Consider the following 27,757-nt stretch of genomic DNA (forward strand, 5'->3'; position numbering starts at 1 on the left):
ATCTTAGTAACAAAGCTACATAGGCTAACTCACTCAATTCTAAACCTACCACTATTCATTTTAAGTTTAAAATAAGTACATAAAGTACATCGAAGTGATAGCGAAGTTATTAAGTGGTAGCTTCAGTATCCAATAGTCAATGGTGGTAGTAATTGATTTGTAAACCAACCTAACCTCAACCAAACATTTTCCAGAACCTAATACAACACACCAAAATAGTGGAGCGTTACTAAATTAGATTTTAAAATATTAGTTTCATGGCATATATGTGGAAATAATGTTGTAAGTATCTAAAATTCCTACTCAGGGTTAGGTTGGGGTAGATAGTTTGGGTTGGGTTAGGTTGGGTAAGGTCAGAACTGAGACGTAACACAAAACCTCTATGGTTTGCTGTTACATACAAATTATATAGTGGTAGTGGCATTGACAATTTTCAAAATATCGATAAAAACTTTCAAAGTCCTAGTAATTGGTTCTGTGGTGTTTCAGATGCGAAGATGGGCGCTGCTGTGGATCCTTGTGTTGTGCCGAGGACAAACAGACGAGGACGAGAAGCGACCCTACAAGTTCGCGTTCGCCATCGAAGGATACCAACACCGCTCGGAGGAGAAGGGTCAGGAGATAAACCAACAAGTTTACTGTTTATTGGAATATGTTAAATACAATGTATAGAGTTAAGGTGTCTGGAGGTCACAGGGACGTTGGATTTAATTGGTTGCGGTTCCTGGTCCATTTAAATTGTGTTTTAAAGCTTTTAGCAATGTTAAAAGTGTTGAGGACACGTTTAAAGATATTGTAACTAACGTAAACTTTTGTTCAAAACCAGCATTGATAAGTACCCCAATGATAAATTGTTTTTTATTACACTGTCTCAAAAACAGCTGTCTTACGGATCGTTTTGAGTCCCAAAAGATAGCTTTTTGCGGACTAGTCCGTAAAATTGTACGGACTCGAATCATATTGTTATGTCAAAGCTTATCTCAAAAACAAATCAGCTGGTCTGATCCTTTAAAATGCTTCAACAATATATACACAAGCTTTGTTTGTTTCTTGTTCCTTTTTAATCAAACGGTTTTGGTTATATTTTGTATTTTCTGCTATAATATATGACAATGTAATGAAAAATATTGTTCGTAACTCGTCCTAAAATGCTTTTTTGTGACTTAATCAAATTTTCGTTAAACACGATATCGTCCCGAAAAAACCTATTTTAGGAACTAGTAACGAAAACTACTATTTGGTTCAAGGATTGTCTCTGCCTGGGATTGAACCACCAATAACTTCAGGTTCTAAGGCGAGGAAAACAACTCCTTAACTACCAGATAGAAATAATCTTAAGTTATACAAAATTATCAAATTATTATATTCCGTTTTAATCAATTACAATGAAGCATTGCCAAGTGTACGCCACTACGATGAGATAATGAAAGGGAATAAGTATAATCAATGCTTAAGTTGACTTTCATAACCGATTATCGTACACTGCGTGGCGTCAACTTTACACAGCTGTATATTCCGTATTTTATTTTTTTTGCAACAGCTGTTGGTTGATTGTTAAAACGATTGTTTTATTTCTGTTGTGATATAACTGACTTCATTATTGTTTGTCAGTAAACCATCTATGGTCATTTTATCTATGGTAAAACGTTTGCTTTACATTTTTCGTTCATACAACGGTGTACTATTTTTTGTACATACAACATCACGATATCTACACAAAATCATAAAACCGAATTTAAACGCTGCGTTGTGCTGTCTGCTTCAATGAAGTAATTATATAAGTTTCATACATTAATGCTGTACTCGTGGTAATTTCCTAACTTAATCATTGACCAACTGTGGATTCTAGTCACTAAACGCCCTAAACGCGAATTAATTTTATGGATAATCGAAAAATAAATAGATAAACCCATTACGGATTACGCAAAGTGAATGGTTTAAGGGATATTATCTTATCAGCATTATCAGTACGTGTGGGACGATGAGGTCAGAGGTAGAGGTCAAAGGTAACGTTCTGAGGTCACACCTGCTAGTGGGCGATCCTAATTTTCATTCAGGAAATCGAAACCTGTATTCAGCCCTTGCAGACATTTGCTTGCAATAAATTGCCAAATATTTTTCGTTTTTGTTGCAATTTATGCTTTCAACAAGGTCAATGTGTATACATTACAAGAAGGAAATATTTAATATGTCAAATCTTGGATTTAGTGTTGTTTCAAAGTTACCGTAGAGAATACTTTTAATACATTTATCATCATGGTAGAACAACTTGATATAATTCTGAAGGCAAACATCGTTACTCATTTGGTATAGATTAGTGTTGTTTTTAGGAGTTTTCTAACACCATAAATTATATACCTAATTAATTTTATGTTAGTTATGTATTTCATCATTAGCAACTTATAATTTTCATGTTTTTCTTCGATTTGTTTTGGAATCCCCGTTGATATACTCTGTTGTAATTATTACCTTACTCTAGGTCAAGACAAGAGACACATATTGTGAGAAGATATTATTTTGAGAGTTGTCTAATTTTGATCATGGATTAAGCGGGTCTTCTTTTTTAAATTTAACATTACTATAGATGATACTTCCTTATTAACTTGCCATCCTTGTGGAGCAGCGAAAAAGGATTTTAAGTATTTTTCTATCAGGATAATTTAAATGTTAGCTTACTATCTGATCTTGGTAACAAAGCTACACAGGTCATCTCACTCCATTCTACACGCATCCTGCTTTTGCAGGTTTTACTCGCTGTCTTAGTGAAGCGGTTAAACAATATGCACAATTTATACAAACTAAACTAAAAAAAAATTGACTATTCATTTCGAGTTTAAATAAATAACTTAAACCATAAAATGTAAACCATATTAAAAATCTGAGTAAATATGTGACCAGAGACATGTTAAAAATATACATCAAAGTCGACTCGTAGGTGAGCGATGAATAATAATCATATTATTCATCGCTCACCTACGAGTCGACTTTGATGTATATTTTTAACATGTCTCTGGTCACATATTTACTCAGATTTTTAATATGGTTTACATTTTATGGTTTAAGTTATTTATTTAAACTCGAAATGAATAGTCAATTTTTTTTTAGTTTAGTTTGTATAAATTGTGCATATTGTTTAACCGCTTCACTAAGACAGCGAGTAAAACCTGCAAAAGCAGGATGCGTGTAGAATGGAGTGAGATGACCTGTGTAGCTTTGTTACCAAGATCAGATAGTAAGCTAACATTTAAATTATCCTGATAGAAAAATACTTAAAATCCTTTTTCGCTGCTCCACACAGTGAAGAAGGGTGCAGACTATAGGGTGGAGCATTCATCACATCCTAGATATATTACTTTGCTGTCAGTACGAGCTGCCTCCATGTTTCAAAATTTTAAATATATTTTATTGAACGATATGCATTTATTATAATAAAGTTTATTGAGTAAACTATTCCTCAGTTGTGCATAAAAAGTCTTGCAGTCTATTATTGTTATCAAACATCATTTTTAATTAAAAAAAATGAACGCGAATTAGGATTAAGAGTATTTTTCTATTTTAATCAAAGATTGCTCGAAAATCTATGATTGATGTTAAACTTCGGTATTGAAGTAATGGCATAAATTTAATAGAAAAGCTGTAACCAAGTTTTTGTTCGAATAGAAAATACTTATATGAACCTCCACAAAAAGTATTCTATTTTTTCCTATAGATTTGATACTATTAGTTGATTAGCCTTATACTAGCTACAGCTTAGTAAGATCTTTATATTTTGAACGGGTAAAAAAGTTAATGTACCCAACAGAAATCAGTTAATGACAGTAGAAAAGCCTATCAAAATTTCAACTTCAAATGTTTAACTGATTATCTACTCCTAATAAACTACTTAGTAAATTGTTAGTCAAATCTACATAAGTCTTCTCATAGCCACGCCTAATACAAGGCCGCAACGAGAGAAATGTGGCAACGTTACAGTTTCGGCCTACTGAGACAGCTGCACTAATTCAATGGAGCGTCTGCGCAATGTGTATGTTTACACGTTTGTTATCACAATGGCAACAAGCTGGCCGGTGCGACGTTGCCACATCAACGCCGCGGCCTTGTATTAGACGAGTTTATTACTCACTTATACCACAATCGTAATATGATTCATATACTGAATATTATTCAGGTTGAAATATACTTTAGATGCGTTGCCATCTAATATCGATATAAATAATGGTGATCCTTACAGTGCTATTTTGCCCTCACATGTTGACGTGTTAGTTAAAAGTTTCTTATGTTTCAAGATGAGAAAGGCATCATCATGGGAGAGTTCGGATTTGTGACTGGAGACGGAGTCTATCACGTGACTGTGTACGCCACTGATGAAAACGGAAACTTCAAGATTCTCAAGATGAAAAACTACTACATCGGACTACGTAAGTGGGACATATTGTTGTATTGTGGACAAGTGGGTGGGACACATTGTCCCACCTTCACACCCTAGGGCACTAGACTATAGCTTACAATTACTTCAGACTGGCCTTAGAGGGTCGAGGCATTTTCACATTCTTGATATCCATTTATTGGTAGGATTAGAACCCGGGACTCTGGGGAACGAAAACCACTAGACCAGCTCACCCCCACATTCCTCTTGAGTCCCAATTCTAGCCACTCATGCTGTATACAGGGCTGTACCGAAACTGCCACGACGTTTTATGATCATAATCCATACCGAAACTGCCACGCCAATAGTGAGGATTATAAGGGTGTTTTTGAGAATGCTAGAAACACTGAAACTGCCACGGCGGATTCCTCAGGAAGGGGAGGTTGGTTTGGCAACGTGCAGGGAGAAACGGGACTGAGAATATCCCTCACTCATCACAGTGACGATTTTGAAACACAACACTTTACGTTGCTCATAACTTAGTTAAATGCTTTTCATGTCGCTACTTAAAAGAGGTCATACTAACTTTGTACTTATTTAAATCACGTATCAATAGAAAAAGTCATTTAACTACCGATGAAGTCAGAAATAATTAAATAATATGTTCTAAAGGATTAAAATTGCAATGGAATGTAAAATGTTTCTTACTAAATGTATTATATGAATGCTCTTAACCCGTTATAGTGAATTACTGGCGTTAAAGAACTCGATAAACACATATTTTATCATTAGATTTGAAGTTTTAAGTTTATAAATATACCAAGGTGTAGGTAGGCATAGTCAAAATTGCACAAGAAGAAACATAATCCAATGCAAATAATAGCACAACAGGATACGTGTCGGAAGTATAAATAAAACACAATTGTGATAAATATGTTTATCATATATGGAAAATTTTAGTAAGAATCCAATCAAACAAATTGAAATTCACTTAGTGTGCAGGTTTGCTGGGGCTGCGGTGGAGGTAATATATTTAGAAATGAGCTGGGAATACCATGAAAACATGCTTTTCAGCAATGAGTTGGAAATACTGAGCGCACTGCGTTCCAATTGTCTTAGGAATTGGCGTCGAAGTATGAGATCCTTTGTGATGACTAGAATACACAGAATTGAGTTCGAGTCTGTCCAGATTTTGTTTAGTACGAAATACAAATAAAATACAAGACTAGGCCAAGAAATATACAGATACAATTATACTTGTATACATAAGGCGAATAATGTGCAGGTTTACACTAATAATACCAGATAAAAACTTCATAATTGATAAGTATACATTTTAGATATGGTTGATAAAAAATAAATCTTAATTAGCCTAGGCTACTTGTAGTGATAATTCAGGGTCACCTAATTCTGCCAACCTAGAAACCGGGAATAGCACGTGAATTTTAACTATCAGGAAAAAGTCCATGAGTCCACGTATAACTGTGTGTATATAGACATTAGATATTTTTTAATTTAATTTAGTAAGAAACCGGGAAATAAAAATGGTCAAATATTTTCCGTAAAATCCACCCGAGAACACAGAGTTTACACGTTTTGCGTAATCGAAAAACGCCATTGCGAGAAACTACTCTAGAAATGACCACGAATATTGGCGCAATATCGATAGATCACTAAGCCGCAAGTGCAAGATGATCATTAATTTTTCGTCGATCGCGAAAAATAGTTACGGGTGTTAAAATAATCGCTGGAGATGAATGCGAATGTTGCCGCAATTGTGAAATCATCACCGGTCATCATCATTGCTGTCGTAGTTTACCATCACAGTTATTTCTGTGTTTGATCATGTTTGATGGTGAGAAATTATCACGGATTTGGCCACGATCGCAACATACGATCACGGATGTTCGTTAAAGTTTCTTACGACGATTCTCCATTTTTAGGCGTTTCCGTGATCGCAAGTAATAATCTCGGTCGTTTCTATGGTCACAGAAAATTGTCACGGATGTTACACCTGGTGGGAAATCAACACGAATTTGCTTCCCATTTTCTCATGTTTAATTATAATGAAATGAGACTCGGTGTATGTTTTTGCATATTTATTTAGTAATATACCTCAATTATAAATTTTGTTTATTCACATATACAGGGCTGGGCAAAAGTATGGACATCACTAGTTAACTTTTTAATGGGTTACGCCAAGAAAACAAAACTCTGTAAACGTCTCTATATCACGCAAGTGAACTTTTTGTTGTATTCAAATTTTGTTCTTAAACCAAAAATAGGTTATTTTGGTGGCCCCATCGAGTGTCACCTCATATTAATAGGCCATTAGTCGAAGAAATATATATCGAAGAAAGAATATCGACAAAAGCTAGAGGTCTCTATTTAAACTCAACCCACTACAGTGACTGAAGAATGGTACGCGTTAAAATCGTTTTAGTTACTGTTACTCGTGGTTATATATAATGTGTGAAGCATTTTGCTCGACATCCTCCCCGATTTTTTCTCTAGCAAAACCACTTATTAACACCACACTTTGTATAACAAAACGGCAGCCGTCTACTAACAACGCCGCGCCCTTTCTCTTCGTTTCAAATATCTTATTCTCCATCGAAAGACTATCAACTAAGTATAACTAACACACCAACACCCTTACTACTAACTCTCTGAAGGATGGCACAAAACTGTTGAGAAATACCGAATTTGAAAAATATTACATGAGTCAAGCTAATAGGAGGGCATTCCACTGAGATTCCACGTGAACGCCCCTCTGCAGACCATGGAGGTTGGTACAGCATTTGTAGGTTCTGCAACCTAGCGTCTTGGGCGAATAAAACTATTTTTGAATATTACAGTTTTACAGTATTGTATTAGTATTTGATCACCTCTAGTGTAATTAAAAGCGTCGATCAGATCATATAAAATACAGTGTTATATAAAGTGGTAAGTGAACATAAAACTTGTTTCTTAGTGGTAAATAATTATTCGTTAAAGTAAATATATTCTCAAGAGACGGAATAAATACTTATAAAGTAAATACTCTAACAGTCGCAACACTAAAAACTTAAATAAACATAAAAATAACTCCTAAAATATAAATACGAAAGGGCAAATCAATCACTTATTTTTCCAATCAACGTATTATTGTGAAAGAAATTAAAAGGTTAAGACAGAAATGGGAATTTTAAGTCTCCCGTTTCTCCCCGTCTATCTGGGGAATCCGCCGTGGCAGTTTCAGTGTTTCTAGCCCTCTCAAAAACACCCTTATAATCCTCACTAATTGGCGTGGCAGTTTCAGTATGGAGCATGATCGTAAAACGTCGTGGCAGTTTCGGTGTCCCCGTATACAGGGGCGTCTCACGAAAAACATTTTGGGAGGGGGAGACACTTTGAGTTTCCCAACTATTTTACGCGGATTTCCCAACTATATTACACGGATTTCACAACTATAATTCGAATTTACCAACTAATTAATATGAACTGTATACTAGGCCTTACTGACTATAAAGTGTGTAGATATTGTTGCTTCACACAGTTATTATGGTTTATAGTCTTGAAATAAAATACCCTTTTTTGCAAAGCTTTAACAAAATTATACAACTTTACAACACAAAATGTTAGTTAAGTTTAAAATAGAGCATTTTTTATATGCGTATTACTTTGAACCTATAAATCGACTAATGATTTATATGGCATTGGATAGACTGGATACAAAGAATTAAGTTTTATTATCGTATCAGCTGATAACCTGTATTTTTAAACAATAAAGTTGTGTTATCCACCCATATGTTTTATTGTTATTCAGCTATTTCGGTTCAGCAAACTGAAACATTCACATATGTAATTTGTATGTTTACGTAGATTACACAAAAAACCTTTTACAAACTGAAGTTCAATTCAATTATAACAAAATCGGATGGACAAGCAATCACCACGATTAGATGGCGGAATGCTTGTTAATGTGTAAATTGCAACGGTCATACGATTCAGTAGGCTTAATTTTGTGTTGTTGCCAAATTGCTGACATGGCAAACCCCAATATAGTGGTGCCAAAACCCAAACAATCGTAAAGCTAGACATACTTACTTGGTGGACCATAAATATACAGGGTTTACGTTATTGTGTATTTATTTGTTTTACAGAATAATGTAACGCATTGCTAATTTTATATAACCATTTTCCTATGTTTACATTTCAGTAAAGTTATTAGTTTTGACACTGTAGAACAAATATTTTCAAGGGACCTAGAAGTAACTGGACAAAGAAGGGGTTTAAAACAGTAAAATGATATGTGTTTTGGCACTGTCCTCCCAGCCATAATATAATGAAATAATATGGAACTTTTGACTGTGGAGAATAGAATTTTCATTTACCCGTATGGACGAACTAAATACTGGGGATTTTAAAACGATGTCTTAGGTCTCTTTTTGGCGTTGCCTAAAATATTAGCTTGGAGTTTTCAGAATACAGTATTTCGTTTACCAGAATCACTCAGTCATAAAGAAACCTCATCTATAAAAACATAATCATTTATGCACCTTATTTGTTTAAACATACCATGCCAAATGAGAAGGGACGCTGGTGAGCATGCTGGTCTAGCGGTAGACCGCGGAGCTCCAGTCATTAGGGTCCTGGGTTCAAATCCCTCCAATCACCAAAAAAGGAGATAGTAAATTTAACAATGTGATAATGCCGAACGTGTCGACTTAGCTTCAAGTTATGTACAAACCAACCCCAGACTACAGCTTAGCGTCCTAAGACGTGAATTTAGAAACAAATAAAACAAATTTATAAGAAACATTCCAATTCCACACGCACTAAGAGCGGCGCAACTCCATTGAGTTATAAAATGTCGTAACATCGTGTTAGGTCAACGCTGTACAATTACACTAAGTGAATGTTTACAGTTATGACTGCTTACCCCATTAACGGGTTGTTCGGACAAGCTTTTACGTAGCGTGTGTACTTTTATAAATTACATCCTTTCCATAATGTTTATTACTGAGCATCCTTTTGTGTCACTTGAACATGTAGCGCTAAAAGTCTTACATAAATTTGAAAATCTGTCTTTGATCATTAACTATACATACATAGGATTTTCAGATGAATTAAGTTTTTTTGATATTACTAAGTTAGCTTATAGACTTCTCATCCCATTGTAAATTTTTAATCTCGTTTTTCTGTCTAGTTCTTGTCCGGGGGCACTGATTGCTAGTGTCGACGAAATTTTGTTTCTATTATTATAGGGTTAACTTGATGATTTGCACTTTATTAGTTTTTTAACCAATCAGCGAGTTTCAGTTTATAATTAGATCGTTTTATTTAGCTAAACGAGTTTTTAAATGACTGAAATAACAAGAAACAAATTGTAAACAAAGCACGACCCCTACAGAGGACCAGACAGAACTAACAATACAATTAAGGATGAGGAATCTACTAAGGGGGTGTGTTTTACCTACGCTTAAAGTATAGAATTTCCTATCCATGTATACCAGATTGTAGCCAAATCCTTCAATCCTTCTATCCTTCTACTATATGTTTTATTCTCAAGTTTTCATGAATAACGTATGAAAAACAGTAATTGAAAACAGCACACTCAATTTGAGGCCCAATTCAACTACCTTCTGTAAATAAAGCCCAAAATCTGTATTCTGAAGCTTTCTACAAATCCAACATGGCGTTTGTATGTGGGAGTTGTTCTACAATTCTATTTAATTTTACCTACTGCCAAAGCTGAGAAACCTTTCAATACTAGGAATTACAAGTTAACATTGTTAACAGTAGACCTGCGGCAATTCTAAACTTCTGTATGAATGGATCATGGATTAATGGTTTAGGAACATGCCTCTTTCATAATTAGTGTAGCATATCTGATTTTAAAGTACCAGGGATTTGCATCAGGTATTTTGAGTAAAAAATATACAAATACTCACTACTTTTACATTTGCGATTACTTTTTTCCATTTTTAATGATTTTATCACACCCAAGAAATTGTTATTTAGATTTGAAAATGTGTTACAGCTGGAGAAGGGACGACAGTGGCTCCAACCAGAGCTCCACCCCCCACGACAAGGGCGACTACTTCAGCTCCTGTACCTTCAACCACCAAATCTTCCGTGATTAAACATCTGGAGGGGCTGATGGGGTGTAGCGGATGTATCGTGCCTATCAAGAACGGTCAAGGGTCCAAAGGGACCCCAGGGGACCACTCCACCATCCAACTACGGCGAGGGACTTATAGAAAACAGGTTTGGAAACGGAGGGAACAAGAGTCCAGGAATTTCAGGAGGTAATGCATTTGGAGGAGGTTCCCCAAGCCTTGGAGGTGGGGGGACTTATACTGGTGGAGCCGGAGGAAATAGGGGTGTAAGTGGAACCTACGGGGGAACTGGAGGTGGAAATGGAGGTATTGGAATAACAGGAGGAGGAGGAGGAGGAGGAGGTAGTGCATCCCCAGGAGTTGGAGGAATTCAAGGAGGTGGAAACACCTACTCAGGGGTCGGAGGAGGAAGTGGTGGTGGATTTGGATCAGGAAGTCCCGGATCTGCTTCTCAAACTCCATCCAACCCTACTTCAGGACCTAACTCTGGAGGAAACTACGGAACACCCGGAAAATCCCCAGGATCTCAACCCACGGGATCGCAAAATCCCAACCTCCCACCAGGAATGTCAATGGAAGACCTGATGGCGTTACTCTACAAATTCAACTACACGTTGAAATACCATGGCCATCACGAGTCAGGATATAGGAATGGAAACAAAGAAGGTGGTTACTTCTTCAACGGGCGAGACGGGTTCGGGAGAAAATGTGCAATATATTGCGAACGAGTTCGGGTTTCAACCCAACATTACCTTGGTAGACTTGGGTTTGAAACATCCTGATACGCCACAAGGGGAAAATGAAGATAATGAGTTGAGGGGGAATGAGTTTAAATGGTTCTATAAAAGATGAGTTTTTGCAATTCTACATTAGAGTTGTAAGCTTAGAATGGTTTTTGGACTGTAAGTAGTAAGTGTGGAGAACTGTTGTTTTCTATATTTTATTTTACAATCTAGCCTACTGTCAAACCTGCATGTACACTCGATAAACACAAAAATATAAAATGTACATACAAATATAAATTTAATTTAATAAAAAAAGGTTTACAATTTTAATGTAATGACTTAGTATACCATATTTATTTATCAAACGTCGTGTCACTGACACACCTAATTTATCTTCTTAGGTTATTGCTTTATATAAATGTGTATGAGTAGTTATATTTTTTAACTTGTAATTGATAATTTGTAACATTCCTTATTTGTAAGGGTACAATTCAAATTTCCTAATAGATTTTGTACAAAAATAAACACGATTTAAAACCAAAAGGCTCATTTGCTCTTTCAACCCTCAAAACATTTAATTCAGAGATTGTCCTATTGCACATTTGAAACTTTGGAGTTGATACCAGATACAATAGAGGGCATGCCACGATTTATAAACATAAATCTGTCATTTTAATACCAGCATTCAGACACTGAACTAAAATCACAATGTTATATCATTGACTATTGGATACAGAAGTAGATTTCACGTCTAAGAGGACCAGCTGTAGCCAATTATTTATTAAAAAAGAACCTAGTTGTGTGAGACAGTCACAGAATGCGCTAGTGTCTAAAATTCTATATTATACCTTACTTTTCGTTCTTGACCAGGTTGATGGGTCATAATAGTTTTTGCTGTAACCATAGACAAAAATAATTAAATATAGACTGTCAGCCTTGCTACGGTTACCATGTTTACCATAGGTTCTGGCGCACACCGCTTGCACCGCCATGTAGTTACGGCGTTTTCTCTTTACGTAACTACACGGCACTTCCAACGGTGTAGTTACCTATGGTAACCGCAGCACAGCTGACGATCTATATTTAATTCTTTTTGTCTATGCTATAACTCATCATAAGTCATTCATTAAGTTTGACCATAGACAAATTTGTTTATGGTTTGACTTGGTAAACGTGTTTGTGTATTTGGCAGAATTTAGTAATTTAGATCAGCGCAATCTGTTGGTGGCTCACATAAACTATAATGATTTTGATAAAAAAATCTGGCTACAAATATATTATATGTCTACGTACAAAATTAGTGATTTTTGATGAATGAGATTCACACAGCACTGAAATAATGCAAATCCAATATGAATGGTCACAAAAAATCCCGTGGCGGATTAAAATAGTTCCGATGGATGTTCAAACACGAACCAAAGCTATCAGCTGTAACAGCATTTGAAGTTGACTATTTCGTCATCTCCTCAAAGGAATTTCCCACGAGAACCAACATTATTCCAGGAAACAAGATTCTGTTTAAAACTACTCTTTGTTCCACCAAGTTGCACTGGTTTCATTTGTCAAAACTGTGTCAATCGCGTGGACAAGGTTTGGTTTGTTTGAATGAAAGTCGTATACTCTGTCAACGTATTGGAACATTGAAGTAAAAAACATTGTAAATAGTTGGAGTAGAAGTTAGATAGTACACTATTGTTTTCATAAATACAAATTTATAAACGTGTCTTTTATTAAAAATGAATAGTTTCCAATTCGATACAAATCTAGATGTTCTGTAATGTACAGATATACAAACATGATGTTTAAATATACCTGAGTATTATATTTGATTTTTAAGCCATACAAACAAAATAATCACTTTATGTAATCTATGATTTGAATAAGGACACAAGGATAATAGATGTATTTTTGTGTACCCCTATAATTAGTACAACCATAAACGTAGAGATACTGACTAAATTGTTAATAAACGAATACCCAAAATTTTGTGGATACTTCTTAAAATTCATCTTACTCCAGATATTTTAAGTATTAAATTGAGTCTACATAAAGTACAGTGTTTTATTTAAGCTCTGTCTTGAAAAAATCAATGAAAATTATTTATTCTTGTGACAATAATTTTTTTTATTAAAAAAGAAAAAACTATAATTTTGTAGCCCACGTTCATAAAGTCAAATTATAAACAACACATTTTGATGTAATTTAAACCATACAATAGGAATTCATTTTTTAAACCAACGAGAAAAAATAAGTTGGAACATTTCGTTGACATTCTTTAGGTAATACATTTGGCAAAAACACTTATTGAAACATAATCACATACAAATTAATTTGACGTAGGCCTACAATTGCATGATAAAAATAAATAATATCATGTAAACTTTGTATTTTTTACAGCAAAAAAATTCTATTTTTAAAAATCGATAAATATTTAGTGTTTATAGGAAACATTGATCACTTTGGATAGCAATAAATAAAAAATATACTGACGAGATAACGATAAACTGTTGTAAGTCGGCGTTTTATCAACGAAAGTGCAAAGTCATAGATAATCTGGAACATTCAGCTACCAATAACAATAAATTTGATAAGATATTTTATATAAAGAGAGCGATTTTTTCTTCGTTTAGTTTGTTGGAGACTTGAAATCAAGTGACTCAAAACTGCCAATATGCGATACCACAAGGATTTCGATGTAAGTTATTATTTTTTATTTTTAAAATAATTTTTATTGATTTACCGTCTATTTTTTTCAAATCTAAAGTTATCCTAAAATATAAGTAGCCTATATTTGTTATCAATTATTTGCAAACCATTTCAATCGGACTGTTGAAGACGAAGCAGTGCAAATATTAAACCTGAATAACTTTTTGCTCATAACAAACCAAAATGAAATTGAAATAAATAATACAAGTTAGCTACATTTTAACCAAATGCAACTCCCAGTTGCTCCCCAAGTTCAACTGTACAATATAATCCATACTGCAGTATTAGCTGGATATAATACTGTAGTAATGTGCCTCCTGTTTTTGTACGACGCCATTAAAAGACTTTGCCGCATGTCTTATTGCATTTAATCAGTTGAAGGAACAATTCTACCGGTAGTAGTCTGTCTTCAGATTCGCAGTAATCTATAGAACTACAAATTTTGGTAGGCCTGAAATTCATGCTATCTGAACTTCTATCATCAGGTGTGATTCATTAGAGCTTTTTATTTTTAATTTTTTGTTTAACATTTAATTTAGATTTAATGATAGAAGTTTACACATCCAAAACTGCAGTTGCCTTTGGATAATGGAAAACTAGTTAGTTTAGTAACTAATGTTTATTTTGTCAAAACATGCTTTGGGTTTGAAATAGATAAATAAAATATTTAATCAAACCATTTAGATATTTAAAAAATATTTAGATTAAAAATATTTTGAAATATTTAGATTGTATTAGTAAATTAATATTACAACGGAATAGAGATCTATAATTTCTGAAGTTAACGTAAATGGTTTTGTAATAAATTATAAATTTTAAATTAAATTCATAAAAACATAACGATTTAAATTTAGAAAAAAATATGCATGCAAATTAAGAAATAGCTAAACATGTTTTTGGATCAAATAATTTGAATTTCATAAAGTTTTTATGACAAAGGTAAATCTGAAGTGAAATTTGCAGGCTCAGAGCAAGGATTTAAACATTTGTTAATTAACTTGGTCTCAAGCCAGATTATATACCAGTTTGTGATGGTGCTAAAAACTGGATAAAAACAGTAGAAATTAAATGTAAATATTTAAAAATGATTTGTTGTATTTTTAATTTATGTATATTAATTGTTGTCCTCATGATTTGTATTTTAGAATGTGCTATCACACATATTATACCGATAATTATAACGTGTTCCTTCATATTTACTTCATCAAGTTTTAGTCAGACCTTTTCATAACAGTTATTTAAGCTGGGTTGAAAAATATAATAAAATAAAAATACCCCCGCCGCAGCAAACCTGCATACTAAGCGAATTTCCATTTGACTGATTGGATTTACACTGAAATGTCTACTTAAAAATATAACATTTATTCTTGATTTAAATAGAATTGGTTTAACAAGTACTTAGGTTTGCTGCATCAGGGAGGGTAAAGCTGTTTTTTTTTGTAAAATGTGAATAGTTAGTAAGAAATAAAAACATTTTCCAAATTTGATCAAAATATGTTCACAAACAAGCAAACTACAACAGTTTACTTATTCTCCATAAGAATAACATGGGAATTTTAAATTTAAAATTTTTTGGAATTTTCTCCGTAACCATTAGGCGCATAATAACGCTTCAATATACTAAATTATTTGTTTTTTTAAGCTCTACAAAATGGTTTGGAAAGAAATTGCTAAATTTTATGTTTTTTTGGGTCAAAAATGGGAAAAACCTATTTTTACCCCATAAAACCCCCCGTAAACCCCCGTTCCCATGGTCCGATCATGCTGGATCGCGAACTCGTTCGAATAAATGTACGTTTACACGTTTGTACCAAATTTCATCAAAATCGGATCATTTTTGCTCGAGTTATCGTGCTGACGGACACACACACATATATATATATAAATATAAATATATATATATATATATATATGAATTTGAACGGATGGTGTTTTTGGCCTCTAGGGACCTCAAAACGAAAAAAAAATCGGTCCCGCGTCCAGGTCTTGCCATGAGTACTACGGTAATAGCTTATTCCCTATATGGGAAATTCGCTAACACAGGTTGTATTGCTGTTAAAGTTACATATGTTCTATAGTTTAATATTTTATAGTGTGGAAAAAGACCCAACGGCTTTGGAGGTAATATAGGGGTTACTTAAGGTCGATTCACACACATCAGTCCAGTCACAGTTGCATCCGCAATTTCTCAGTCAATTGTCCGTCGTTTGGTTTCAGTCAGTCTTCCGTCTCTAAAATTCACAGTAATTTATAGTCAAAATTTTAAAGTTATAAACCTAAATTCTATCAAATTATCATTGTCCATATTGTTGATTGTTACAAACAGTACTCAAAATACAAACGCAACCATTTAAATAGCAATAACACTATTTTCTAACCTCAAACAGTTCCGTCAGGCGTCCGAACAATCTAAAAGTATCGTTGGAAAGAAATCTGAAATTGACTGACGGATGCCAGCAGAGTGACTGACGGGACTGCAACGGATGAGTGTAGATAGCGCAATAGAAAATCCATCAAAGAAAATTTTTGTTAACTGTGACGTGCCGTAACTGATGTGTGTGAATCGATCTTTAAGCAAATCTTTTTAATACACGCTTCCGTTGATTATAAACAGTAATCACTTAATCTGGAAAAGTAAATTGATTTGCTTACTAAAGAAATTTAATTAGGTTGTGTCTTAATTACTCCCAATTTTTTTAAACTTAAGTTAGGTCAAGTTAGTTTAGATAAGAAATTATTTAAATGATTTAAGTATTTTTTAATATTTAGAAATTAGAAAATTTAGAAATTAGATTCCCTAACAGACTATACTTGCATATAAATGAGCTCGGGCAGCTAACACAGTCTCGCTAGTCAACTAGAGTACTATACTGTGTTATCAAACCTGATAAAAATTTTACCTCTTACATACACTATCAACGTTTTGTATTAAAGTTGCTTCAAAATCTTGCAATAATGTTCAAATACTTTTCATCACTCTGTATAGTTTATAGATTTTCTCGATAACAGCTGATACCAACAAAAACGATCATTTCAAAAAGATCCCCTTTCCAAGCAAGGACAAATGATTTGATGACTTAACTCTTGTTCTTGATTTTCTTTCCCTTGCTCCTTCTCAACTTGTACCAAAATAGATTTCCTACATGTCACTCATTTGAACTAGCTTTCACATAGTCGGATTTTATCAAAACAATTTAAATAACCGAATGAAAATATCGATCGATATATCAATCATTCGATATATCGTTTGGTAAGTTAGGTTAACCTAACCTAAATAACCAAACGATATATCGAATTAAACAATCGAATAATCAATATTACTCATTCGGTTGGTTTTGCCAACAGATTTGGAAGTGTACCCCTCACACAATACCTTGAGCATGCCCAGAAAAAATCCACTTCATTGCATGTGGTAGGCATACTGAAATATATTATTATTTACTATATTTCACAACTCGAGTTGAGCTTTCCATTTATTGCAATTGAGTTTAAATAAACTTGTTTGTCAGAGCTCAAACTTTGAACGCCATGAGATCAAAACCTATCAACGCAAAGGTGACCAAGTCAGAAGTGAGTATGAGCGACTTAACCCTGATGGCACTGTCACCAAGACCGTAGCCTATGGAGACTGTAAGGTAAGCTACTTAGATAAGTCACTCCACTTAGATAGCCTAGATGGATTTTGAGAGGTCTTTATACATACTAAGACATAGTACAATATTGCATACTTACGGACGAATCCTATAGGCAAGCATGTTTATTGAAAACCTTTTTTCTAACTCATGTGCATCGCAGGGGAAATCCACGCATACTGTTAGAACGACATTTTCCTGTAGATGAGTAGAATCCTTCATAAATAAAAATTGGCTCAAAAAGCACAAAGCATTAGTTTAAAATTAACATGGGTCTTATGGGTTGTTATGTTGGTGGCGAAATACAAACATAAAATCAAAACAAATGGTAGAAATTCCAGTTACATGTTTTTTAAACAGCGTAAAAATAGAGAAGTCTGTATATATATCTTACATATCTTTGGTCGAGTTTTCGACCACTGGACGACCTCTAGTATGAATTAATGTGGAATACAACAAAAATAGGAGTTATGACACACTTACAAGTGAAATACACTTGTGTTAGCAATGGGTAATTTTTACGTTTTAGTGTTGGAGTTTTATTGTGCGTGTATAATTATTTTTGAAAACTCTTCACAAAATTTGTGATAAATTTAATAATGGGCGCTACAAATTAACTCACTAGTTTCTCAATTAAACTACAATATTATAAAGATTCAAAGGGTATTCATGATATTTCTCCGGGCATTTATATAAAGGAAAATAAACGGGAAAACTTAAATCAGCTGAAAGATTTGTTATAAAGCTATGTAATGGCAGTTTGGCAAAGAGGAAATACGTGTTTAATTTTCACAAGAAAACCCCCTTTACAGGTGAAAATTTAAATGCTAACGTTTTGGTTCAACCCAAGAGCCTCTTAGAACAGGAACCCCCCTGCACTGTACCTAACTGTAGAAACACCATAAATGTAGATACCATAAATTCTAAATGTTCAAATTATTGCAGGAGGGACTTAAGTACCGCACTTACCACATGGGACTAGACGGCGTGGTACGGGAGATCCCTCAAGATGTGGTTCAACGAATGATGAACCTACAACAACAACCCCAGGTAGCTCCACCACCACCACCTCCAGCACCTCCTGCTCCGGAGAAACCAGCCAGGAAGGCATTTGCTTTCATGGTTGAACCAAAGGAAACTCAAGATGGCCAATCTATCTGGAGAGTCAAACCTTTGCACATCAAGACAAAGGAATCCGCCCCAGCACCTCCTCCTTCTCCCCCAACACCACCACCTCCACCAGCTCAGGCGAAGGTATTACCCTGGTGGTACGACACCCTCAAGGAAGCGATCAACGAAAGCATGAAGGAAGACAAGGCACGTATCCCCAAGCCGGAACCCCCTCCAGTGCCTGAACCCAAGAAGGTTTCTTCCAAACGCATCTTTGATTGGCTGGACGATGATTTCTTCGCTCTCAAGCCATTCAAGGCCGCCCCAAAGCCAAAGTTGTTCGACAACTTGTTGGGGGATTTTGACAAGCCGCTGCTAGACGTGTTCAACACTCCTCTGCTAGATGATTTTTGAAAAATAAATTTTTGTGCAATAAATTTTCAAAGTGTGATTGAAAGTGATTTTTTAATGCTTTTGGTTAGTAGCTGTAGTTCGAAACTGGGCCTAGCTGTTCTTTTTGATTGGGTTTATAACGAAACAACTGATCTTAGTCAGTAATAAAGCTACATAGATCCTTCATATACTGAAAACATTAAGGCTCTGTAAAATACCTTTTTTTCTTGTTCTACTAAATAGATTTTCACCTTTTAGGCGTCTTTTAAAGAACTGTAAATGTATATTATTCAGAGCTTTGCCCCCCCTAGAGTTTGATTTTATTATAGAGTTAATTTTCAAAGTTCCAGTGGTGTTGATCAATTTTCTCGATAGCGGCTCTGAATGTGAATTTTGATTAATTAACAGCCAATCCTTTAGTTGAATGTTTAGCCACAGTAACATATTTAATAAACGAAACAGTTTATTAGATGTATTTTAAATAGCCTGTCACTCAATTGGTAAAAAACAAATTGGTAAAACAATTGGTAATTTATTATTGATTAATTGACAAATTTATATTGGAGACAGTCAATATTCTTCCGCTTGAAGAGTTTTGTTAAATGGAATTTGCATGCAGTGCAATTTTAAATGGAATTTTGTTTTTGTTTGTGTTTTGAAAAATATTGCTTGCTTGGATTATTATTTTGAGTATGTGATTATTGTCTCGGAAGCAGTGTGGAAATACTTTAAAGTTTGAATGAAATAAATACCACCTACTCACTAAGCTATGAATTTAACTATCAAGAAAGAAGATCGTTTGGACTGTTTCCTGCCCAACAAATATGCCAACTTTAAAGCCAATTTTCTTAAATACAGCAAAATTAACCAACTTCCCTATTTTTTCCTTTTAATACTTATTAAATCCGGAGAGAGTAACTTTATGTATCTATTGGTTCTGCATTTTGGTGTCTTAACCATTTAAGGTTCTATTATTATCTTTTAATGCTTAACCTGAACTTATTTATCAAGGACCAACCACCTTAAAGCCTAGATAAGTGTATAAAATTAACTGCATGGAGTATAATCTTAAAATCTAAGGTAAAGACAGTTCACGGATAAAAATTTTTGAAAAAATTACACAAGACATTATATTTGGAACAGAACAACTAAAAAGTGTAAGCAAAACTATTTATTTCGGGCGTTTATCTTAAGTACATTTGCTTTTCATTATGAAAATGTTTTTGAACAAAATTCATCTATTAATTTCCTTCTGGACTACCACTTACACCTTAGGGAGTATACTTTTCAATCGTAAAAGTTGACACTCATTTATTTAAGTTAATCCAACCAGTAGAAAATAATATCAAGTTGTATATTGTTTTCTACTGATTAAGAAATGTAAACCACACGAAAGTGTACTTTCAAATTAACTGTAGAAACAGAAAATATTTAATCATGATGGTTTAAAATATGGTTGAACATTTGTTAGATACTTTTGAGATCGATCTTCGATATTTTTACCGTAAGGTTTGGAAATTGTAAATCTAGTTTCAAAATCATGGTATGGAAAACATAACACAGAATCGTAGAATAATTATAATAAATAACTTTATTTTACATTAATTCAACATAGTTGTTGATACTGGTTGACTTATGAGGACTACCTAAGAATTAATAGCCATTTACTTGTATGGTAAGTATCCATTTGTATTTTCACACTAAAAATGCACTTTAATTTTCGTCCATTTGTATATTACCCGTAAGTTTGCGTAGTTCAAATAAAGATATTAAGTAGTTTTCTTTAATGAGTGATTAATAGTTAAGATAGCTCTGTTGGTGTTTACACCACTAATACTAATTCTAATATACTACTAACTACTATATTGATAATTAATTTTTACAAATTTGTGCAAAACCCACCATTTTGTACAAAACATTTTTTTCTAATTTTGTAATCAATTTCCAAAACATATCACGATACAAATAAGATACAAACAATTAGGTACCATATACGAAAACCAAATGCAAAATAATTTTATAATTATAAAAATTAGATTAACTTAGATTCTTAAGACTTTACATCTTTATCCAATGATTGAAATCTAGGTCTAACGTTCGTTAACACATCAGGCATTGGTAAAAAAGGTTCATGACTGCCTTTCAGCCGATGGTATTCTCTTCTTAATCTGTCAACCTGGAAACAAGAAAGAAAAAAAGTAAGTTTTATGACTCTGAATAAATATGTTTTCATCCGCATGTCTTTTCGTAAAATGCAACCTTTGGGGAGGCAAAAGTATCACTAGACAAATTAAGTCCTAAAAATCAACCTAAAAATCAAAACACCAAACCAAATTATCAACCTATTATTTTGATGTTAGTGATTCGAGACATTACAAAAATGAAAATATGGTTTGTTAAACAGTTACAAAATATTAACGTGACTTAAAAAACATTAAACTATTAATAATTGATTGACAGTCATAAAGTTAAAGCTTTACATAAATGGTTTTACATGACTGAGTTTGATCATTAGTGAAAAGTCGATGCTTTTTAAGACATGTTATGACTTTTTTATATTAAATATCAATTCAAATGCAAAATTTAATTAATATATATTATACCTGTCGGTACCGAAGTAAATACTAACATCGGTTGTTGGTACCGGTAAAAAGTTTAGATCCTGGTCTAAATTGAATAGCCTCCAGGTATCGCCACATAACTATTATTCACACAAAAAGTCACAATATTTTTAATTTTTTAATTTTAATATTATCAACTTACATGGACGTTTATGGTGAACATGGTGAACTTTTTGGTTATAAATTCATTTTCTACCGCAAAGCATAACCATTCGTTAAGAGCATTTTTCATTCTTCTTGACGGTGGATGATCTAAGGGTAAGTATTTTGTAGTTCAGTAGGCCTACACTTTTACACAGTACACTTTTAGCGAATTTCCCTATAGGGAAGTAGCTATTACCGTAGGTCTCATGGTAAGACCTAAGCCCGGGACCGATTTACTTTTTCATTTTGATGTCCCCAGAGGCCAAAAACACCATTCGTTCAAATTTTTATATATCTATATATAGAGATATATATATATATATATATATATATATATATATATATATATGTGTCCATCCGCACGATAACTTGAGTAATTTTTGTCCGATTTTGATAAAATTTGGTTTGAAGGTGTAAGGCAGGATAAACTTGAACGAGTTCGCGAACCAGCTTGATCGGACTATGGGAACGGGGGTTTATGGGGGGTTTTATGGGGTAAAAATAGGTTTTTCCCATTTTTGACCCTAAAAACACAAAATTTCACAATTTCTTTTTAAACCATTTTGTAGAGCTTAAAAAAACAAATAATTTAGTATATTGAAGCGTTATTATGCGCCTAATTGTTACGGAGAAAATTCAAAAAAATTGTAATTTTAAAATTCCCATGTTATTCTTATGGAGAATAAGTCAGCTGTTGTAGTTTGCTTGTTTATGAACATATTTTGATTGATTTTGGAAAATACTTTTATTTCTTACTAAACTATTTATAAAAAAAATCTTTTTTACCCTCCCTGTTGCAGCAAACCTAAGTACTCGTTAAACTAATTCTATTTAAATAGGAAATAAATGTGCTATTTTTATGAAGGCATTTTAGTGTAAATCCAATCAGGTTAATGGAAATTCGCTTAGTCTGCAGGTTTGCTGCGGCGGGGGTATTTAGTTCAGTAATGTAAATAGTAATTTTACATTTTTTATGAAAGATTCACAAAACTAGCTCTTGGTCTTAGTATGAAACTGAAACTGCACTTTATAAGTTTAGGTTAATCTGTTAGTAGGGGTTTTATCGGGTAAAAATTGTATACCCATTTTCAACTTTCTTCTTCTTTTTTGACTAATTTGTAGAGCTCGAAAAAAATAATTCAGTATATTGAAATGTTATTGTATACCTAACGGGTATGAAGGAAATTCAGAAAAGTTTTAATTAAAAATTCCCATGTTGTTCTTACGGAGAATAAATAAACTGTTGTAGTTTGCTTGTTTATGGATATATTTTAATGCAACAAGGCAGTTTTGTTCATTTCATACCAAGCTATTAATATTTAATAAAAAATACCACTTATTCTTGTGGCCTTCCATAAAAAAATACCTTCCCTGTGGCAGCAACCCTTGTACACATTAAAATTAATATTTTTTAAATAGGAAATAAATCTTAAAATTGTAAGGGAATATTTTAGTGGAAATCTAGCCAGGTAAATGGAAATTCGTTTAGACTGCAGGCTTGCTGCAGCGGGGGTATTTATGTTTCAAGCAATATTTTCAAATATTGATTGAATATTCTAAGAAAGTAATTTTTACAGGAAGTCAATAAGTAAAATTTGTATATGCCACAATTTTATTTTTTACAAATTTAAAGGTGAACTTTCACAAAACCCCTATTTTATAAATTGTGTAAAGTTTCAAAGCTGCGGTTGTATGAGTGGGCAGTAATGTAAAATCAAACGTATAAACCTTTCATACGTTGCTGTTTTGTGAACTTTTTTCACACGCCTGTATGAAAAACGATGTATTACAGTAGCTTTTATCAATTAGGGTTAGTTTTAAATAGCACACATTAAAAAACACATGATTTTAATTAAAGTCGTATGTAAAGTTATGTCAGAGCAAGCGACACCTCAAAATGTTCCTAAAAAATCATCCGACTGCAATCATAACATTTAGCAATAACCAACTTGTCTATTAATTCCTTCCAAAATTGTATACTTATATACGAAACAAATTAGGGGTATATTGTTTTTCTAAACTTACTCCAATATTTTCCGATGTAGCCAATATAGTAGCCACGCACATTGAAACTTTCGGGTCGTCTTCGCCTCCGTTTGGGGATGGTGAACCTTTTTGGGAGGCAAGACCTGCTTTTCCACCCTCGTGCTTCGTATACTACCCCCTCACTGGATATAAGAAAACTGTAGAGTAAAATACAATTAATCGTTATACATTTTACTAACGAGAAAGTTGTAAGTTGCGTACTAACTAATTATGTCATGTTGTAGAGTAAAAATTGAAAAATCTATACATACAGTATTATTAATACGCTACATGAAACTTTGTGAACAATAAGGCTTTTTTGTTTTAAGATTTAACCCCACATATTATACACCAAAATGTTCGTCTAGGTGTGTAGATTTGCAATCTGACCTTACATATTTTGAAAAAGTCCCTTGGGCTCTGCCCCAGTGGCTTTTAAAGTTCCCATGTTATCCTGAAGAAGAACATAATTGTTTACGTTATGATCAGCTGGATAATGTAATTTCTGTCAATGTTTTTGAAATTGATGGAAACGTGTGCTACAAACATTACTGACTTGGTTGAAATTAAATATTTACTATTTAAATTTTGGTTTGGTGCTTAATATTACATCGGAAAAATGTGAGAAAGCCTGGACAGTTTGATATACTAAAAAGAAAACTAAATTAACATTGTGCTGCATTTCTTGAGCAATCATTGAAAGAGCCGATTTGAAAACTATGGAAAAATAGGAAAGTCTTAGAACACCACCAAGTATAAGAAATAGAAATAATGTTTTTTTAATTTATAAAATTGTTATTATGGACAACTATTATAATGAGGCTATGAGTGGGAAACATTAGTTGAAAACACTAAAAAACATAACCAGCTTTTGAAAAATGATAAGATATTTACAAAAGACGTTTCACGTTCAACACTACGTTGTCTTTATTTATTGTTTAAATACCGTTATTTATTTATTGCCTAACGTTTTCATGGTCATATCTTCAAAGACGGGTGGCGGATATATCCGCTGCTTTTCTACTCATCCGCGCACGGGTAGCGGATATATCCGCATAGTTAAAAACGAGTAAAAAACTATTTTTACAGTATGAAGTGTTCCATTGTGCTTATTTTATGTATACTTGTATAAAAAAACAGAAATAAGGAAAATTAATTTATTTTTCCCGTTCTAAGTCTCGATTTTACGCGTCCGGGAAGGGTTAAGCTAAATAAACCATACAATGTATTATATTATATTTATTACATTTTTTACATCGAGGTAACTGATTGGTGATGCGCATCTAACAATCAAATAGCAGCTAGTTTGACGAGAAAAGTTTATTTTTGACGATTAAAAACTGAATTTAGCTGACATGTATCTTTTAATAATATTCCTTGCTGAGAAACAGCTTATCTAAGTAACGAACGCACAAAAAAAATCTCATTCTTTTCTACTTTCACTTTCGTAATCAGATTTGAATCCACACTAAAGTGATCGTCTTAAAGAATTGAATTGCATTATATTTGCATTTTATGTGGCATAGTTCTTGATGTGGAGGAAGCCTAGCTTCCCCCTATAATATTGGTATAGTCTGTATGATGGAATCTGCCTCCTGATGAGGTCTATCTGGGGAATGGCTAAAGGTTAAAATCCCCAGATAGACGAAGGGTAAGGAGAAAGGTTCAATCATATAGACTATAGAGGATATAAAACTTGTGATAAACTTACTATACACATACTTGTATGCAATGTCAGAGCGATAATTCAAGCGACCCTTTCTACTCTGCAGATACGCCAGCTGTCTCTGGCACTGCCCATAGTCATGACAAGCCTCGGTGTTTGTGTACCCCAAGAAAACATACGATGCGGGAGTCCAAATACGATAATACTTCTTTGATTGTCTCATCCCCCTCCATTTTCTTCGAGCGACCAGATCCAAAGGCATTGCTCATCCTGAGGGTGAATCAAACACCTAGTTTAGTATATTTGAAATAGTAATTAATGGACTAGATGACTTGGTACTGTCTACTACTGGAACCAGTGATCACAAGAACTTATTTAGTTTAGTAATTACTTTGTCTTAGATGACTGTGAAATCACACAGCTTAAAGAGAGTTTGTCCAGGGTTGAGTGATTTTTGTTATGTTTTATTACTATCTGTATGTTTACGCTTAAAAGGATGGTCTTGGCTTCGGTCCTGTTAATTTTAAATGTGATATTTTGGTTTGATAGCGTTATAAATAACCCAACAAACATCATGGTCGATCAATGAGAACGGGGTTTGATGGGGTAAAAATTGGGTTAATATTTGTAACCCTAAAAATTACTAAATATCTCAAAAAACCATTACGTCGAGCTTAAAAAGAAATAATCCAGTATATTGCAGCTTTGTGTACGCCTACTGGTTATACATTTTTTTAATTTGGAAATTATTACGGTATGTTACTTTTATTGAGGATATTCAAATCGTTGTAGTTAGCTTGTTTATGGATGTGTTATGGTCAGGTTTGGTCATTTTATTTGTTTCATACCAAGCTATTGATATTTCACAAAAAAGTACTTTATTTAATTAGCTGTACCAGGAAACTTAAGTATTTATTACTAATGTTATAATTGAAAGGAGATGAATCTGACATGTTAATGAAATTTTTGTGTAGATTTTATCAGAAAAACAAAGATTCTGCAGGTTTGCTGCGGTGTACTTTTAATTTATCCTTTCATATACAGAGTTGTTAAGTTATCTTAATAGTAGAATACAAAATGTAGACTACAAATATTTGATTTGGTTATGCAAGAGGTATAAATTTTTCCAAGACCTAATAAATTGGTTCTCCAAAGTAGGCCTACACAAGTATTCGATATGTATTTTTACATTTATTCATCTCTCAAATGCATACTGATTCAAAGCTGTTTTGTTCACTTTGTGGGCTTAAGCTCTTTTTGGAAACATGTACCATTTACTGCACATGTTCTAAACAAAAAAACTTTAAAAAATCTTTGTAATTCTAAACCATATAGTAAAATTTCACACATGCAATGTTTTAAAATAGTCTCATCTTTATTTTGTTAGCAAGCCTTAAGAATCCTTGGAGGCTAGCGGTCATTTTGGATTAGTTTCAAACAGCTGATGAAGAGTCATTTATCATCCAAAAATATTTTTCAAACACAAAAGTGACTGTAATTTAAATATCTAGGGCACTGTGGGATCAGACATCTCCCTTGTAGTTTTGTAATTGTTTACCAAGAGAGTCCTTAAAGGCTAACGGCCATCATGGATATGCCTGCCATAAGAGCAATGGTAATTTAAAAAAGCCGCTGAAGAGTTATTTATCATCTCAAATATTTTTCAATACCAATGAGATTGCAACTCAAATATTTGGGGCAATATAATAAGATTCAAAATTTTCTTTGTAGTTAATTATTTTATAAGCTATCACAGCTAGGCTCCAAGTAGCCTACTCTTAAAATTTGCTTTAGCACCCCTTTAGGAAACTAAAAATTAAGTCTTTGGAGTAGTTGTGCACTCTTCAAAGTAATAGTTGACTGTACTAAATGTATACAATATATATCATTACAATATATTATCAATAAACGTTTACTTACTAACGAAATTATTTTGTTGCCACAACCAATTTGGAAAAACATATCCGCTGTTGCGTCACAAATCCAGTGAAATATAAGTCTTATCTTTGAACTGAACATAAATTAAATATTGCATAACATAGTGCATTTTGATACGTTTAAATATTGAATAAATAGTAAAGTTGTAATGAAAGATATGTTAGAATCATTTGTAAAGGAAAATTTGTACAAGTTTACGAACTAGTCCAATTTAGTTTAAGTTTACCTGTTATTAAATAGTAAAACTTCAAAATTGTGGTTAGCGTTCTTCAACTTGTGTCTAACGTAATTAATCTAAAGCTCTATTATGTATGAAGCTCTTAGCAT

General features: G+C 33.4%; 3 protein-coding genes across 3 annotated transcripts in view; 2 read left to right on the forward strand and 1 right to left on the reverse strand.

Moving 5' to 3' along the window:
- Positions 1-11,737, forward strand: part of LOC128986546 (protein lethal(3)malignant blood neoplasm 1) — a 36,646-nt gene extending 24,909 nt beyond the window's left edge. Inside the window, 5 exon segments of the mRNA XM_054406970.1 lie at positions 490-613; positions 4,287-4,418; positions 10,392-10,658; positions 10,660-11,177; positions 11,179-11,737. Of these exon segments, the coding sequence (XP_054262945.1) occupies positions 490-613; positions 4,287-4,418; positions 10,392-10,658; positions 10,660-11,177; positions 11,179-11,322 (1,185 nt within the window). The 3' untranslated portion in view covers positions 11,323-11,737.
- Positions 11,738-13,809: 2,072 nt separating this feature from the next.
- On the forward strand, positions 13,810-19,094 carry LOC128986908 (uncharacterized). Its single transcript, XM_054407516.1, has 3 exons — positions 13,810-13,890; positions 17,411-17,536; positions 18,479-19,094. Exons 1-3 carry the CDS (start codon positions 13,867-13,869, stop codon positions 19,055-19,057), a joined length of 729 nt encoding a protein of 242 aa, XP_054263491.1. The 5' UTR covers positions 13,810-13,866; the 3' UTR covers positions 19,058-19,094.
- A 1,507-nt stretch (positions 19,095-20,601) lies between these two features.
- LOC128988008 (peptidoglycan-recognition protein 2-like) lies at positions 20,602-27,433 on the reverse strand. The gene is made up of 5 exons (XM_054409173.1): positions 27,413-27,433; positions 25,549-25,762; positions 23,827-23,984; positions 21,800-21,909; positions 20,602-21,212 (listed from the first exon to the last, which is right to left on the reverse strand). Exons 2-5 carry the CDS (start codon positions 25,752-25,754, stop codon positions 21,087-21,089), a joined length of 600 nt encoding a protein of 199 aa, XP_054265148.1. The 5' UTR covers positions 25,755-25,762; positions 27,413-27,433; the 3' UTR covers positions 20,602-21,086.
- Positions 27,434-27,757: the final 324 nt, after the last annotated feature.

This window comes from Macrosteles quadrilineatus, unplaced genomic scaffold (assembly GCF_028750875.1).
Source record: "Macrosteles quadrilineatus isolate MER2022 unplaced genomic scaffold, UCM_ALF_1.0 Scaffold_2__2_contigs__length_208266976, whole genome shotgun sequence".
NCBI lineage: Eukaryota > Metazoa > Arthropoda > Insecta > Hemiptera > Cicadellidae > Macrosteles > Macrosteles quadrilineatus.

Excerpts from the sequence above, each read along its gene's own strand:
- LOC128988008 (XM_054409173.1), bottom strand. The coding sequence starts at position 25,754 with ATGCCTTTGGATCTGGTCGCTCGAAGAAAATGGAGGGGGATGAGACAA. Across the intron at positions 23,985-25,548 it reads CGCTCTGACATTGCATACAA|TTTTCTTATATCCAGTGAGG; the intron begins GTATGTGTATAG and ends TTTACTCTACAG. Across the intron at positions 21,910-23,826 it reads CTACATCGGAAAATATTGGA|ATCATCCACCGTCAAGAAGA; the intron begins GTAAGTTTAGAA and ends ACTTACCCTTAG.
- LOC128986908 (XM_054407516.1), top strand. The coding sequence starts at position 13,867 with ATGCGATACCACAAGGATTTCGAT. Across the intron at positions 13,891-17,410 it reads GATACCACAAGGATTTCGAT|AGCTCAAACTTTGAACGCCA; the intron begins GTAAGTTATTAT and ends CTTGTTTGTCAG. Across the intron at positions 17,537-18,478 it reads TAGCCTATGGAGACTGTAAG|GAGGGACTTAAGTACCGCAC; the intron begins GTAAGCTACTTA and ends AAATTATTGCAG.